The sequence below is a fragment of the Hemiscyllium ocellatum genome, chromosome 2 (genome assembly GCF_020745735.1).
Source record: "Hemiscyllium ocellatum isolate sHemOce1 chromosome 2, sHemOce1.pat.X.cur, whole genome shotgun sequence".
NCBI classification, from domain to species: Eukaryota; Metazoa; Chordata; class Chondrichthyes; order Orectolobiformes; family Hemiscylliidae; genus Hemiscyllium; species Hemiscyllium ocellatum.
Window position 1 is genome coordinate 61058245 of NC_083402.1, and position 15747 is coordinate 61073991.

The following is a 15747-nucleotide window of genomic DNA, read 5'->3' on the forward strand; positions in this document are numbered from 1 at the left end:
GACTAGGGATAAGACAATCTCATACATAAGTGGCAAGTTCCAAAATGTATTTCTGGTTTGGAATGAATTCTCAAGTTTGCCATATGGTGTACCAATCTTCACAGCTTCAAAACATGTTGTTATTTTCGAAGTGAGGAAGAGAAATCCAACAACCTTCTCACTTTCGGTTAACCTCAGCACGAAGGACATATGCATACTAAGTGCACTGTACTGGTTCAAGCAGGTGGCTCATTTTGTTTTCACAAGGGTAACTGGGATGGGCAACAACTGCTGGCCCTTCACTTCAACAGCACCAACATTTCATGAAAGCATGAAAAGAACTGCTCATTAAGTCCCTTGAAGAGCTTGTTTTTGGGCTGCAAACATATGGAAGATGACTTTCATGTCACTGATTGGGAAAAATAAACAGCTAAAGCCATGCAGGGAGCTATTGGTGATGTTTCTGTTGAACTGAAAAATGTGTTGCTTGAAAAGCGCAATAGGTCAGGCAGCATCCAAGGAGCAGGAGAATCGACGTTTCGGGCATAAGCCCTTCTTCAGGAATGAGGAGGGTGTGCCAAGCAGGCTAGGATAAAAGACATCAGAGGGACTTGGGGGACGGGCATTGGGAATGCGATAGGTGGAAGAAGGTTAAGGTGAGGGTCATAGGCCGGAGAAGGGGTGGGGACAAAGAGGTCAGGAAGAAGATTGCAGGTCAAGAAGGCGGTGCTGAGTCCGAGGGTTGGGACTGAGATAAGGTGGGGGGAGGGGAAATGAGGAAGTTGGAGAAATCTGCATTCATCCCTTGTGGTTGGAGGGTTCCTAGGTGGAAAATGAGGTACTCTTCCTCCAGGCGTTGTATTGCCACGGTCTGGTGATGGAGGAGGCCAAGGATCTGCATGTCTTTGGCGGAGTGGGAGGGGGAGTTAAAGTGTTCAGCCACAGGGCTGCTGGGTTGGTTGGTGCGGGTGTCCCAGAGGTGTTCTCTGAAACGTTCCGTAAGTAGGCGGCCTGTCTCCCCAATGTAGAGGAGGCCACATCGGGTACAGCGGATGCAGTAAATGATGTGTGTGGAGGTGCAGGTGAACTTGTGGCGGATATGGAAGGATCCCTTGGGGCCTTGGAGGGAAGTGAGGGGGAGGTGTGGGCGCAAGTTTTGTATTTCTTGCGGTTGCAGGGGAAGGTGCCGGGAGTGGAGGTTGCGTTGGGTTGGTGGGGGTTTGTGGACCTGACGAGGGAGTCTCAGAGGGAGGGGAGGGGAGGGAAATATATCCTTGGTGGTGGGGTCTGTTTGGAGGTGGCGGAAATGACAAAGAATGATATGACGTATCTGGCGGTTGGTGGGGTGGTAGGTGAGGACCAGTGGGGTTCTGTCCTGGTGGCGATTGGAGGGGTGGGGTTCAAGGGCGGAGGAGCGGGAAGTGGAGGAGATGCGGTGGAGAGCATCGTCAACCACGTCTGAGGGGAAATTGCGGTCTTTGAAGAAGGAGGCCTTCTGGGTTGTTCGGTATTGGAATTGGTCCTCCTGGGAGCAGATGTGACAGAGGCGAAGGAGTTCGGAATATGGGATGGCGTTTTTACAGGGGGCAGGGCGGGAGGAGGTGTAGCCTAGGTAGCTGTGGGAATCAGTAGGTTTATAGTGAATGTCCGTGTTGAGTTGGTCGCCCGAGATAGAAATGGAGAGGTCTAGGAAGGGGAGGGAGGAGTCTGAGAAGGTCCAGGTAAATTTGAGGTCGGGGTGGAAGGTGTTAGTAAAGTGGATGAACTGTTCAACCTCCTTGCACGAGGTAGCGCCGATACACGCATCGATGTAGCGGAGGAAAAGGTGGGGGTGGTGCCAGTGTAGCTGCAGAAGATAGACTCTTCGTCGGATATGTGGAACAGTCCATCTTCTGCAGCTACACAGGCACCACCCTCCACCTTTTCCTCCGCTATAATGATGACTGTATCGGCACTACTTTGTGCTCCCATAAGGAGGTTGAACAGTTCATCCACTTTACTAACACCTTCCACCCCGACCTCAAATTTACCTGGACCGTCTCAGACTCCTCCCTCCCCTTCCCAGACTTCTCCATTTCTATCTCGGGCGACCGACTCAACGCGGACATTCACTATAAACCGACCAACTCCCACAGCTACCTAGATTACACCTCCTCCCACCCTGCCCCCTGTAAAAACACCATCCCATATTTCCAACTCCTTCGCCTCTGCCGCATCTGCTCCCAGGAGGACCAATTCCAATACCGAACAACCCAGACGGCCTCCTTCTTCAAAGACCGCAATTTCCCCTCAGACGTGGTTGACGATGCTCTCCACCGCATCTCCTCCACTTCCTGCTCCTCCGCCCTTGAACCCCACCCCTCCAATCGCCACCAGGACAGAACCCCACTGGTCCTCACCTACCATCCCACCAAGCTCCAGATACATCGTATCATCCTTTGTCATTTCCGCCACTTCCAAACGGACCCCACCACCAAGGATATATTTCCCTCCCCTCCCCTATCAGCGTTCCGGAAAGACCACTCCCTCCTCCTCTCCCTCGTCAGGTCCGCACGTCCCACCAACCCAACCTCCACTCCCGGCACCTTCCCCTGCAACCGCAAGAAATGCAAAACTTGCGCCCACACCTTCCCCCTCACTTCCCTCTTTGGCCCCAAGAGATCCTGCCATATTCATCACAAATTCACCTGCACCTCCATACACATCATTTACTGTATCCGCTGCACCCGATGTGGCCTCCTCTACATTGGGGAGACAGGCCGCCTATTTGCGGAACGTTTCAGAGAACATCTCTGGGACACCTGCACCTACCAACCCAACCGCCCTATGGCTGAACACTTTAACTCCCCCTCCCACTCCGCCAAAGACATGCAGGTCCTTGGCCTCCTCCATCGCCAGACCATGGCAACACGACGGCTGGAGGAAGAGCGCTTCATCTTCCTCCTAGGAACCCTCCAACCACAAGGGATGAATGCAGATTTCTCCAACTTCCTCATTTCCCCTCCCCCCACCTTTTCTCAGTCCCAACCCTCGGACTCAGCACCGCCTTCTTCACCTGCAATCTTCTTCCCGACTTCTTTGCCCCCACCCCCTCTCCGGCCTATCACCCTCACCTTAACCTCCTTCCACCTATCGCATTCCCAACGCACCTCCCCCAAGTCCCTCCTCCCTACCTTTTATCTTAGCTTGCTTGGCACACCCTCCCCATTCCTGAAGAAGGGCTTATGCCCGAAACGTCAAGTCTCCTGCTCCTTTGATGCTGCCTGACCTGCTGCGGTTTTCCAGCAACACATTTTTCAGCTCTGATCTCCAGCATCTGCAATCCTCACTTTCTCCTAGATGTTTCTGTTGAAGTAAACTTGGTAAAAAGAGTTATTCATACAAAGCAGGACTAGCACCTCGTCACTGATTGTTTAGCTATTTGTCTGTGCTTCAATGCTGCTGGATCTCTCACCTATGTTATTTAGGATTTGGAGCTGGTGTTACTGGTGTGGACAAAGCGAAAAAAATCACACTACACCAGGTTATAGTCCAACAGGTTTATTTGGAAGCACTAGTTTTCAAGGCACTGCCTTTTCATCAGATGTAACCTTGAACTCTGTTTTATTTAACAAGACAAAGCAAATCTAGGAATGCTGAAATTTATCTTTGAAAATTTCATTCTGCTGTTGTTGTTCCTTCTGCTGGTAGCACCTGACCAGCTTTTAGACATTGCAAATCTTGCCTCCGGTGCAATTAAAGGATCTGTATTTTAATGCAGGATTGTGCAAGTGACAAGGGTATGGAACAAATCTGGGGATCAGATTTGCAAGCCCAGATTGAAAGTAAAGCTCTTAAAAACAGCAATGGTCTGCACTACAATAAAAAAGACAAACTGCTGAAAATAGTCAGCAGGTCAGGCAATATTTGAGAAAAAGAAACAAAATTAACAATTTGCTTAGTATTATCAAAATTTAATCTAAATGGTAATTCTTATTATTTCGTCTTAATTTCTTTGTAATTTTCCAATGTCAAATGTGTCACTTATCTGCAATGTACATCATATACTCACCGTGTCTCTCTCCTTTTGTGTAATAATAATGCAATTACTGTGAATTTTAAACTATAACAATGAAAAAATATCAAACAGCACTATGATTTCTCTTTCATCAGAGCTACAAATGGAAGCTAATTATATTTGGGGAAGAATTACTATAAAAGGAAGAGCATGATTACCTGATTACCCATCTTCCAGCAAAATAACATCCAGATATAGTTATATATCAAGATATTATCCGGATAAAAGAAAAGTAGTGTGATACTACAGATCTGAGATAAAATGAGAAATTTCTGAAGAAACTCAGCAGGTTTGGTAACATCTGTGGAGAGAGAGGAACAGAGTTAATGCAAGGAATCCTGTGGGATCTGAATGACATGGTGGGATGTGTGGCAAAATTGGGTGACCAGGGCAATGAGGTTCATCTTGAGATCATCCTGCTCCATCTTTCATGCTTTACACAAATGGCGTGCAATATGCTTGCAATATGCTTACAGCATTCTGTTTTCATTGCCTTGCTTAGTCTTTTTTGCGCTTTGCTCCCTCACCCAGAGATAACAGTTTCATTAACACTTTTTTGCAGAGCTGTTTAGACACAAAGCCAGGAAGTTTGTCATAATTGTCAGCAGATCTCAATCAAGTCAAGGGCGCTAGCCTTTGTTCAAGAGATCCTGCCACTGTGAGCAGGGCAGCATCCAGATACTAGTCCGAGCCCAACTCGGGGAAATCATGATCAGGATCCTCTCCTCATAAGGAATGAGGAGATGAATGATGGACAACACACCACCCGACTTGACTCTTAAGTCATGTTAGAGCATGAGTCTAGGGGGGAGGTGGGTACACTAACAGACATAGAGTGAGTTTGAGGTATCAGAGAGAAGATTACCGAGGCAGACTGGAGAAGGACATAGGCCTTCTTCTTACATTGCAGGCCATCTTCCTAATGGCTGAGCCTGCTTTAATCAGGAAGCAAACTCAGACCAGACTGGCATACCTTGGCAAGATGGCCTCCACTCCTGCTTTTATGGGAGAGGAAAGTCACACATTGGCACCACCATCTAGGATGAATTCCAGGACCCTGCACACAAAGTGAGGCAACAGTTTCCTCTGTCTGCCATGTCTGAAGTACATGTGGAAACTATGCAGGGCAGCTCTCAATTTAAAGTTTGGCTGGCTGCACAATAGGCTTTTAAAGATTACGCACAATGATGCCAGTGTTTAAGCAGATATCTACTGAGCTGTTGTGGGAATGCCATATGGTAGGATGCGGCAGAAATCAGGTGCAAGCGACACCATGGGGTGTGGATAGGTAATTTATGATGTGAGGTAAATGGGGCAAGAGGATTGACAGTGAAAGACCTCCAAAGTACTCAATGCAGCTCAAATTTAGACAAATAAAGTAAGATTCAGCCCAGCATATTGAGGCTAGTTGATCCCTTTCATTTACAGAGGAAGTTCATGGATAACAATTATCAATGGGATGTTTGGTTAATTTTTCTCTCCCTAGTTTGATGATGCATCTTCAGAGTCTGAAGATCGTTCCAGCTGTCCGGGAAAAGATCATCTAATTCCTCAGCAGGTGAATACTAACTCATCCCAAGGGAGTAAACCCATAACCTTCTGGTCTGTACAGCTCAGTACCACAAGATACGATGTATCTATGGACAAAACCATGCCAGTGTATGTGTTGTATTTACTTTTTTTTGTTCTTTAAAAGGCAGTAAGTGATGCTCAGAAAATAGAACATTTGTTGTCCATCTCTTTTTGCCCTTGACATTGTGGTGGAAAGCCAAATTCTTGAACTATTGCAGTCCATCTCATGTAGGTACATCACAGAACTGTTAGTCAGGTGGTTACAGGTTTTTGGTCCAACAATAAAGAAAAAAGAGTGATTTAGTTCCAAGTTAGGATAGTCTGGGGCTTGCCAGAAACTTGCAAGTGGTAGTACTGCTGCAGCTTCTCGGTGGTACAGATCATAGGTGAGTTCCTCGCCGTAGAATTCCCAGTATCTGAACCCACTCTTGCAGCCACCATTTTCATAACGTTTTACAGATAATCTCCAGGAAGTTGACATTGTGATTCAACAATGGCAATGCCTTTGAATGTTAAAGGCAGATGGTTAGACTATCTTTTTTGTGGGGATGGCGACTTCCCATCACAGCACTCAAACATGTCTTGTTTGTGCTTTGTTCATTTTGCTCTCAACACAGAGTGGAACCATTTTCTCCTTTCCACACCTATCACTTATATCTTTTCTTAATCTCCATTTTACTTTACTACCATAGCACTGCTTTTACTCTGGGCATTCTCACCCTTTATTCCACTTGATCCTCCTCCCTGTCTGTCAATAGCTAAAGAAAAACTTTTCTTACCCACTTCAGTTCTGAAGAACAGTCAGCTTGGATTCAAAACGTTAACTTTGTTTGTCTCTCCACAGACCCTGCTACACCTGCTGATTTTTTTCCAGCTTTCACTCTATTTTTTTTCAGATTTACAATATTTATTTGAGTTGTGAATGGGACTGCATACTGTACAATCATGAGCAAATCTCCATTTCTGACCTTATGATGAGGGGAACATACAAACAAGGCAACTCAAACACTACGGAGAATCTTGCTTTCCTTACTGAACAAAAATTTATTCACTTCTGTTTCAATCATCTTTTAAGGAACAGAGTTCCAAAGACTCATGGCCCTCTGAGACAGAAAAATAAAAAAAAATCCCATCTGTGTTAAAGGGGTCATTATTTTTAAAATAATGAAACCTGGTTCCAGATTTTACCACAAGACAAAACATCTTCTTCACGTGACCCTGTAATTTGACCTCAGGATCTTATCTGCTTCAATCAAATCACATCTTACTCTTCTAATCTCATAGATCTATGTTGGAGCTGTGCAGGACTTTGGTTAAGCCGCACCTGGAGTACTGTGTACAGTTCTGTTCACTGCATTGCAGGAAGGATGTGATTGCACAGGAGTGGGTGCAGAGGAGATTCACCAGGATGTTGCCTGAGTTGCAGCCTTTTAGCTATGAAGAGTGGCTGGATAAGCTCAGGTTGTTTTCTTTAGAGCAGAGAAGGTTGACAGAAGACTTGAATGAGCTGTATAAGATTATGAGGGGCATGGACAGGGTGGACAGAAAGAAACTGTTCCCCTTGTTGACCTCAGATAACAAGGGGGCATTATTTTAAGGCAAATGGCAGGAGGTCTAGAGGGGATTTGAGGAAAGTATTTTTACCCAGAAGGTGGTGGGAATCTAGAATGTACTGACTGGGAGGGGAATTGAGGTGAGAAACATCAGAACCCTTAAAAAAGTATTTGGATGAGCACCAAATATCATAACATTCAAGGCTATGGGCAACTGGGAAGCAATGGCCTAGTGTTATTATTATTGGACTTTTAACTCAGAGACCCAAATAATATTCTGGGGACCTGGGTTCAAATCCTGTCAACGCAGATGTTGGAATTGGAATTCAATAAATATCTGGAATTGAGAGTCTGTGATGATCAAGATTTCATTATCAATTGTTGGAAAAACCCATCTGGTTCACTAATATCCTTTAGGGAAGGAAACTGCTGTCTTTACCTAGTACAGCCTACATGTGACTCCTGACCCACAGCAATATGGATGACTCTTAACTGCCCGATGGGATGGGCAATAAATACTGGTTATGCAGTGATGCCCTCATCCCGTGAATGAGTTAAAAAAAAGTGTTGCAAAATATTGTAAATTCTTGTCAGTGCAGACTTGATGGGCCAATGGGCCTGTTCAATACTGTATGATTCTATGACTCCAGCAGATACAAGCGGAGCTTGTTCAACCTTTCCTCATAAGATAAATCACTCATTCCAGGTACTAGTGTGGTACTGCTTTGAACTGCTTCCTACACATTGATATCCTTTCTCAAATCGTAGAATTATAGAATCAATACAGTGTGGAAACAGGCCATTAGGCCCAACTAGTCCACATCAACCCTCCAAAGATTATCCCACACAGACCCATTCCTCTACCCTATTACTCTATATTTACTCCTGACTAATGCGCCTAACCGACACATCCCTGAACACTGTGGGCAATTTAGCATGGCCAATTCACCTAATGTGCACATCTTTGGATTGTGGGAAGAAACCAGAGCACCTGGAGGAAACCCATGCACACACGGAAAGGGTGTGCAACTTCCACACAGACAGTTGTCCGAGGCTGGAATCGAACCTGGGTCCCTGGAGCTGTGAGGCAGCAGTGCTCACCACTGATAAGGTAAACGATATAGTGAACAGTATTCCAGATGTGGTCCCACCAGTGCATGGAATAAACTCCTGTATCAATGTCCAGAGCTGAAAGGTTTGATGTCAGTGACCAGAACCACCTTCCTTAGTGCTAAGTATGACTCCAATCATTAAATAATATTCCTGTTGATTCTTATTGACTTCAATTTTGCCAGGGTTGCTTGTGGCCAGACTGAGTCTAATTTTGCTGTGATGTCAACCACTTTCAGCTCATGTCTTTTGTCCAACTCTTTCTTGCCTATGTTTGGAACAAAGCTTAATGAGGTCAGGAGCTGAAGACATGTTGAGCACTGGTGAGTAGGTATTGTTGTGCAAGTGCTGCTTGTTAGCACTGTGAATGTGAACGTCCATCACATTGCTGATGTTTAACAGGAGACTAATGTAGTACTAACTGGCATGATTGGATCTGACCTGCTTTTGTGTAAAGGACATCCATGGGCAATATTCCATGTTGGCAGGGAGCATTCAATGTTGTGCTCTGTTTTTCACATTGCTGGGAACCAGTGGTGAAGGCTAAAAATAAGAAGCAAACGAGTGCACAAAACCATAAAGCACATTAACTCTCCTTGCCCAGATACCAAAGGCATCACATCAATCTGACAGACAGATTGCTCAAGAGTAGAAATCAAAGTTCCTACAATGCACTCTGTCATTTTTCAAAAGGACAATTTGCATACTCATGACACCATTTAACTTTGATAAAATAGCCAATCAGAAATACTGGTAAACCATCTTAAAATTAGAAAACCTACCGGTGTGCCACCTGCTATTGTTGCATTAGTACAACCTGCATAGCATGCAGAAAAGTACTGGACATTATTTGCGCCACATACTGGATTGAAGTAAGAACGGATGCAATGACACTCCTTATTGCAGGGTACCACCAAGTCGATTTTTTCTGCAGTGCTGTTACTGTGAGACAATATGGAGAGAAAGAAAGAATAATGTTTCTCTCAGTTCACATAAAATCACAGATTAACATTGAAGGATAAAGTCCTGTTGCTTCACCAATCTTTTGTATAAGAACCAATATCCTGAGGATGCCATTGATGTTGGTTTTGCTATTAATTTAAGCATAGCACTCAAAAATAGACCCCAGTATTGTTTAGGATTTACAGCTTGCTGCTAAATAACAATCAGCATCTGTCTTATTTTTCTGTAAGGTAATTTAAAATTATCCTTGAGCACATGAGAAAATCCCCCTTCTTGGATCACCTGTAACAAAAATTAAGATAAGGATTTGAAAATTGCTATTCTGTGAATTTAATTACTTGCACAAAACATGTAGGACCAAAAATCAGTTTGTGCTATGCTTATCCAAGTAAAATTCTTGAGGAAGTCAAAATGGTTGATGGAGGGAATTCTATCTATGGACTTTAAGGAAGTGTTTGACAAAATATTGTATAAAGTTTGTTTAAAAAATGAGGCTATGGAATAGGGGGGTCAGTGTCAGTCTGGATAAAACCTAGCATAAGGAAAAAAAAAATTAGTGAATCGTAGACAATGTTTGTTTTTCAGATTGAAGGATGGTAGACATTGGTGTTTTCCAATAATCAGCACTGAGTAAAACATCAAAGTTTGATGATGATACCAAATTTTGAAATATGACATTCAGGATGATACCAAACAAATAAGACATTGGTGGGTTTGTAGGTAGGGAGAAAGATAAATGGAATTTAATAGAGACGAGTTTGAGCTGATGCATAAGACAGAGACAATGTACTGGTACCAGGACTAAAACTCCCAATGTACCAGGAATTGGAGATTTTAGCCACAAGATTAGGTTGGAGAAATTGGTGTTGTTCAGTTTGAAGCAATTGAAGAGAGATTTGATAGCGATGCTTCATGATGACTTACAAGCCATGATCCTCACCAACGGATCCAGCACAGACTCAATACGAGGGTAAACTGGTGTCATCGCAATAACACTCCTCTCCACTTTTTTTTTGCCATAACACACCACCCCATCTCCATGAAGCTCCCTGCCAGAGTGGAGCTAACCTACAGGTCAAGTGGGGAAACTGTCAGCTTTCAACACCTCCAGGCCAGAAGCAAGAGCAGCGTAACTTCTGTTATTGAGCTGCACTATGCAGACAATGTGCACACACTCAAAGGTTGAGCTCAAAGGTTGACAATTCAAACCATTGTCAACATATTCACCAAGGTGTAGGAGAGAAAAGGTCTTAGACTAAATATCTGGAAAATAAAGGTTCTTTACCAGCCCACACTTGTCACTTATCCATCAAAATCCACGGCAAGCCCTTAGAAAAGGTGGGTCATTTCCCATACCTTGGGAGTGTCCTCTTGGTGCAAACTAACATTGATGATGAAATCCAACACCGACTCCAATGTGCCCATGCAGCCTGAGGAACAGTGTTCGAAACTCGAGACTTCAAACCCGGCACAAAATGCATGATCTCCTGCCTGGTATGGTCCCTACTCTTCTGTGTGCATATGAAACAAAATCATGCAAAACAGACACTTCAAATCCCTGGAAAGCTATCACCAATCCCGCCTCCACAAAATCCTGCAAATCCACTAGCAGGATAGGCATCCTAACACAAAATCTCAGGCCAATATTGAGGCACTGGTCACATACAATCGATTGCGATGGGCCGGCTGTATTGTCCGCATGCCCAACTCAAGAATCTATTCCGAGCTCTATAAAGGTAAGTGATCACTGATAGGGCAGAGGAAATGCTACCCTGAAATTCCTAATCAAATGCAACAGACCCAACAATAAGTAGGAATCACCTTGTTGAATGCACACACTGGAGAAAAAGCAACTGAGAAGATTTTGAACATCAATGAGTTTAATAACTGGAGGCCAGGCAGCAGAAAGAGCATGCAAAGTGCAGACTGTGCCACATCTCCCCTCCTGAAACACAACCTCCCCCATCTGCAGCAGATTATACAGCTCCCAGATCACTGAACGCACCCAAACCCCCAGTCCAGAGTGGAAGCAAGCCGCCTTAGACGCTGAGGAACTGCCAAAGAAGAAGAAGAAGATGTGGTCATGACAGGTTTGAATAATGAACACAATGAGAAGCAATGAAATGTTCTTATTCGCTGATGGCTCAAGGACTAGAGAACACTGAAGCTGGGGAAGATATGAAGAACAATCTTTTTCCACAGTAAATGGTAATGTCTGGAACTCACAACTTGTAAAGTTGGTGGTAGTAGAGATGATTGATGATTTCAAAAATACATGAATGGGCAGTGGAGGGAAATAAATTTGAAAGATTATAATAACACAGCAGAAAAATGGTCCTCCTTGATTTTCTCTGGAGAATCAGTATGGACTAATTGGACTGAGTGTCTACCATCTGTGATTTAAAGACTTTATGATTCTATGACTAACAGCCTATCATATTTTAAATTGACTGTAATATCTCTTATGCCTGTAAATGATACTGTACTCAACATTTTTCAAAGCTAATTGTATTACAGTTTCTATTGCATGGCAGGTTCCACACAATAGCTGCAATTTATAGTGAAAAATGATTTTAAAAACCTGTTTTCAGTATATTTGTAGTTTGGAGAGTGGCCACTAGATGCTCCTGTTGAGTTTTTAGAGAGAAAGTAAGTTACAGATATGTTTATTTTCAGTTTTTTTTACTGTAAGCTGCTGAGGAGTTAGTTTTACAGTTACATTCAGGCACGTTTAAACAGTCTTTGTTTACTTTTTCCTCTCCCTTCATTCTTCATTCCACTGTTCCTGTTAATGTTTCTTAGCATCTTTTATACATACGAGCCTACTAACACATATGCTGTTTTTGTACTATTTGCCCGGACATCCTCTTCGATGAAACTTGTCTCACCATCACCCCAGACATACCTGTTTAGTCCAACTACAATTTGTCAGGCTGCTTGTCACCTCCAACTGTTCCATCATCTCTGTGTTTTTAAGGTAAATTATAGTTTGAGCAGTGATGCTTTATGAGCTCGAAACTATTTTCAAGCATAGGTCAATGAAAAGCAGAGTTAACCTATCATCGGCCAGAAAGTACCACAGTAAAAACACAGAAATATAAACATCCTGGGATCAAACAGTGATTGAAGAACAGGAAAACGGAGACTAAGAAAGGGATAGATTAGAGGTCGTGGAACAGGCAAAAGATCAAAGACCACAGGTAGCCAAACACGACGGCTACAAAGACAATGACTGGAGGAACAAAGGAGTATGTGTTATGGGACAGAGGAAATTACATATTGGGATTGGAAACATAGAAAAAGATTTGGAAAATAACCAGAATTTCAGAATGGAAACACAGAGATGAGATAAAGATTATGATGAGAGAAATGTCCATTGTTGTTTGCACTGAATACCATATTGGTATAGGAAAATTTTAAAAATGGTCCGCAGAGGGCTTCTGTGCCAGCTGCTCCACTTGCGCTTTCTATTTTTTTAATATATTCTTGTCTCACAAAACCTATTCACAGTCTTATTTTTATTTGACTGCCTAGATTGTTTGAATGTGTGGCTACTACTACAGCCTGATCACTCTTCCACTCTTGTTCTTTCCTTATTCAATAACCTGTCATGCTTCATTCATTCTCCATGTCATGTTGTATCCTGGGAAAATACCTAACAGAATATCCATGTCTGTGAGAACTGTTTTGTGTGGAAATCAGCAAAAAGATTTACAGAATCTGTTGCAGCAACCCATGTAGAATTTTGCAAAGTTTAAGCAACTTTAGAAAGAACTAAATACTTTTGAACATATTCTTTTCCTTCTTGCAACATTTCACCCCATAACCGTGAAGTCTCCTGATGATGTCAAAATAATTTTGAGGATGAGTATGAAACTATTCAAACTATGTTGACGAAGTCCACCGTAACCACCATTGTCAATTTGCAGGATACAAACAACACTTGTGCATGTACACACTGAAGAGAACGAGCCTCAAGCTATCATTGATGCATTCACAGAGCAACAATCAGAAAGAAAGTCAATTTGCAGCTGAGATGTAAGTTGTTGATGCTTTCTTTAGGTGCCACACTAGGGCTCACTGCTGCTGCTCAATGCATATTTAGCTGTATAGGCGAAGAAAATATACAGACAATTCAAAAAGAATGAGGCTTTTGCATGTGAAAATAGGAGTGCTAATTTCAAAGGTCCTCTATACAAAATTAGGTTGCTCTGAATGCAACAGACAGTGGGTTTGAAATTCAAATCTGTTCACTGACACAAATAGAAAATCCAGGAGAGAGTCAGCAGATCTGTCAGCATCTGTGGAGAGAAACAGATTTAACATTTCGAGTCTAGTATGAAAGAGAGAGATAGACAGCACAAAGCAGTGACAAGAATAATTCACAAGGATAAAGTGCTGAAACGTCTAAAACAATTAGTGAGAGAAACTCAACTCACATCGTTATTTGTTGTTGTCAGTTTGAGTAAGATTTATTAGGAACGAATTACTACAGATGCTCGAATCTGTACTGAAAAATCAAATGTTGGAGATCACAGTGAATCAAGCAGCATCCATGGAGAGAGAGCAAGCTAGCATATCAGCTTCATCAGCTCTAATGAAGAGTCACCTAGACTTAAACATTAGCTTGCTCTCTTTCCATGCCTGACCCACTGTGATCTCCAGCATTTGTTGTTTTGAGTGAAATTTATTGTTGGACTTGCTGACTATGTTTACTCCTTTTAAGGCAGCACAATGGCTCAGTGGTTAGCACTGTGCCTCACAGCGCCAGGGACCTGGGCTTGATTCCAGCCTTGGATCACTGTCTGTATGGAGTTTGGACATTCTCCCCATGTCTGCATGGGTTTCCTTCAGGTCCTCGGTTTCCTCCTACAATCCAAAGATGTGCAGTTAGGTGAATTGGCCACACTAAATTGCCCATAGTGTCCAAGAATGTGTAGGTTAGGTGTATTAGTCAGGGGTAAATGTGGAGTAATAGGGGAATGGGCCTGGGTGGGTTACTCTTCGGAGGGTCAGTGTGGACTTGTTGGGCCGAAGGGCCTGCTTTCACACTTTAGAGATTCTAATTTTAAATTCTTTTAGTTTGTTTTGGGAAATGTTTCTCTTTCTTATTTGCAGACTGAATAAATTAACTTAATCACCTATATTTTTCACTGATGGTAGTTCATAATTTAAATACTATACTTTAACATCCCTTGGATCTCTGAATTCAACAGAGACTTCACCAACAGAATTAAATGTGGGTTTCCTCCGGGTGCTCCGGTTTCCTCCCACAGTCCAAAGATGTGCGGGTCAGGTGAATTGGCCATGCTAAATTGCCCGTAGTGTTAGGTAAGGGGTAAATGTAGGGGTATGGGTGGGTTGCGCTTCGGCGGGTCAGTGTGGACTTGTTGGGCCGAAGGGCCTGTTTCCACACTGTAAGTAATCTAATCTAAACCCCATTGACAACTGACGCTACAGCAAATATCAACATGTTGAAGGAATATATGTTCCCTTTCCATCTTCTTAGGCTGCCCCTTGAGATGGAGGAAAACTTTTTCTCCTCTGGTGTTATGGAGGAATTTGATGTCTGTCCTTACTGAGAGGAGGCTCACAAAATATGGAAATTCATCCACTTTGTTCAGTGGCTAGTTGAATGCATTAGTGATCTCTTGAGTGTGTACAGACAAGCATTGTTTGCATATTGCAACTTGATGATAAAGGCTGATAAAACTTTGTTCGGGATTAGAGGCAACACAGTTTGAATAGTTTCCTACTCATTCTCTAAATTAGCTTGACATCAGCAAGAGGCTTCATAGTTATGGGGTGGAATGTTGCAAACAAAGAAGACGAATATTGGCACAATGACATGTCTGGCTTGACCCCAGTTTGCACACTATTGGGGGTGTAATGGATACAGTGGTGAATATCACAGCTTTCATGCCATCGTGCAGCAGACCTGAATGGTGATAGACTTCTGCAAGCAGCAAATTTGAACAGGGCATTCCAAGTCCCTCCCAGAGTCAAAGGTCTTTGTGAGGACAAAAAAGCCATGCGTATTGGTTGCTGTTGCACTATGAATTTTTCTTGCGCTTTGTTTTGTTGTGGAGACCATGGCCATTATACCTCTTGGTAGACAGGATACACATTGCAATTTTGGCAGAAGATCTTCAGCCACTGGGAGGGAAGAACTAACGAGGATTTGTGCAATGATCTTCCCCGTGGTTGATAGCAGGGTGGTTACTCTAATTTATCTTATCTCCTTTGTTGAAGGTGATCACAAAACAGCATCTTGGATATCCCATGGAAAATTTTCCTCATTCCAAGTGAGATAGGTGAGTCATGTATATGAGCTAAGTGTACTTCTCCCCTCTATTTTAGTATTTCAGCAGGATTTCCATCTGCATCACCTCCAGATGCTCCAGTTTCCTCCCACAGTCCGAAGTTGTGCAGGTAAGGTGGATTGGCCATGCTAAAAATTGCCCTGTAAGTCCAAGATGTGCAAGTTAGGTGCGTTGGCAATGATGAAAATGC

At 43.2% G+C, this 15747-nt stretch overlaps 1 protein-coding gene across 1 annotated transcript in view; it reads right to left on the minus strand.

Annotated features, from left to right (window-relative positions):
- Positions 1-15747, minus strand: part of LOC132825857 (solute carrier organic anion transporter family member 4C1-like) — a 169368-nt gene that overhangs the window by 9429 nt on the left and 144192 nt on the right. Inside the window, exon 9 of the mRNA XM_060841427.1 lies at positions 9054-9207. Coding sequence (XP_060697410.1) covers positions 9054-9207 — 154 coding nt within the window. The remainder of the gene's footprint in view (positions 1-9053; positions 9208-15747) is intronic.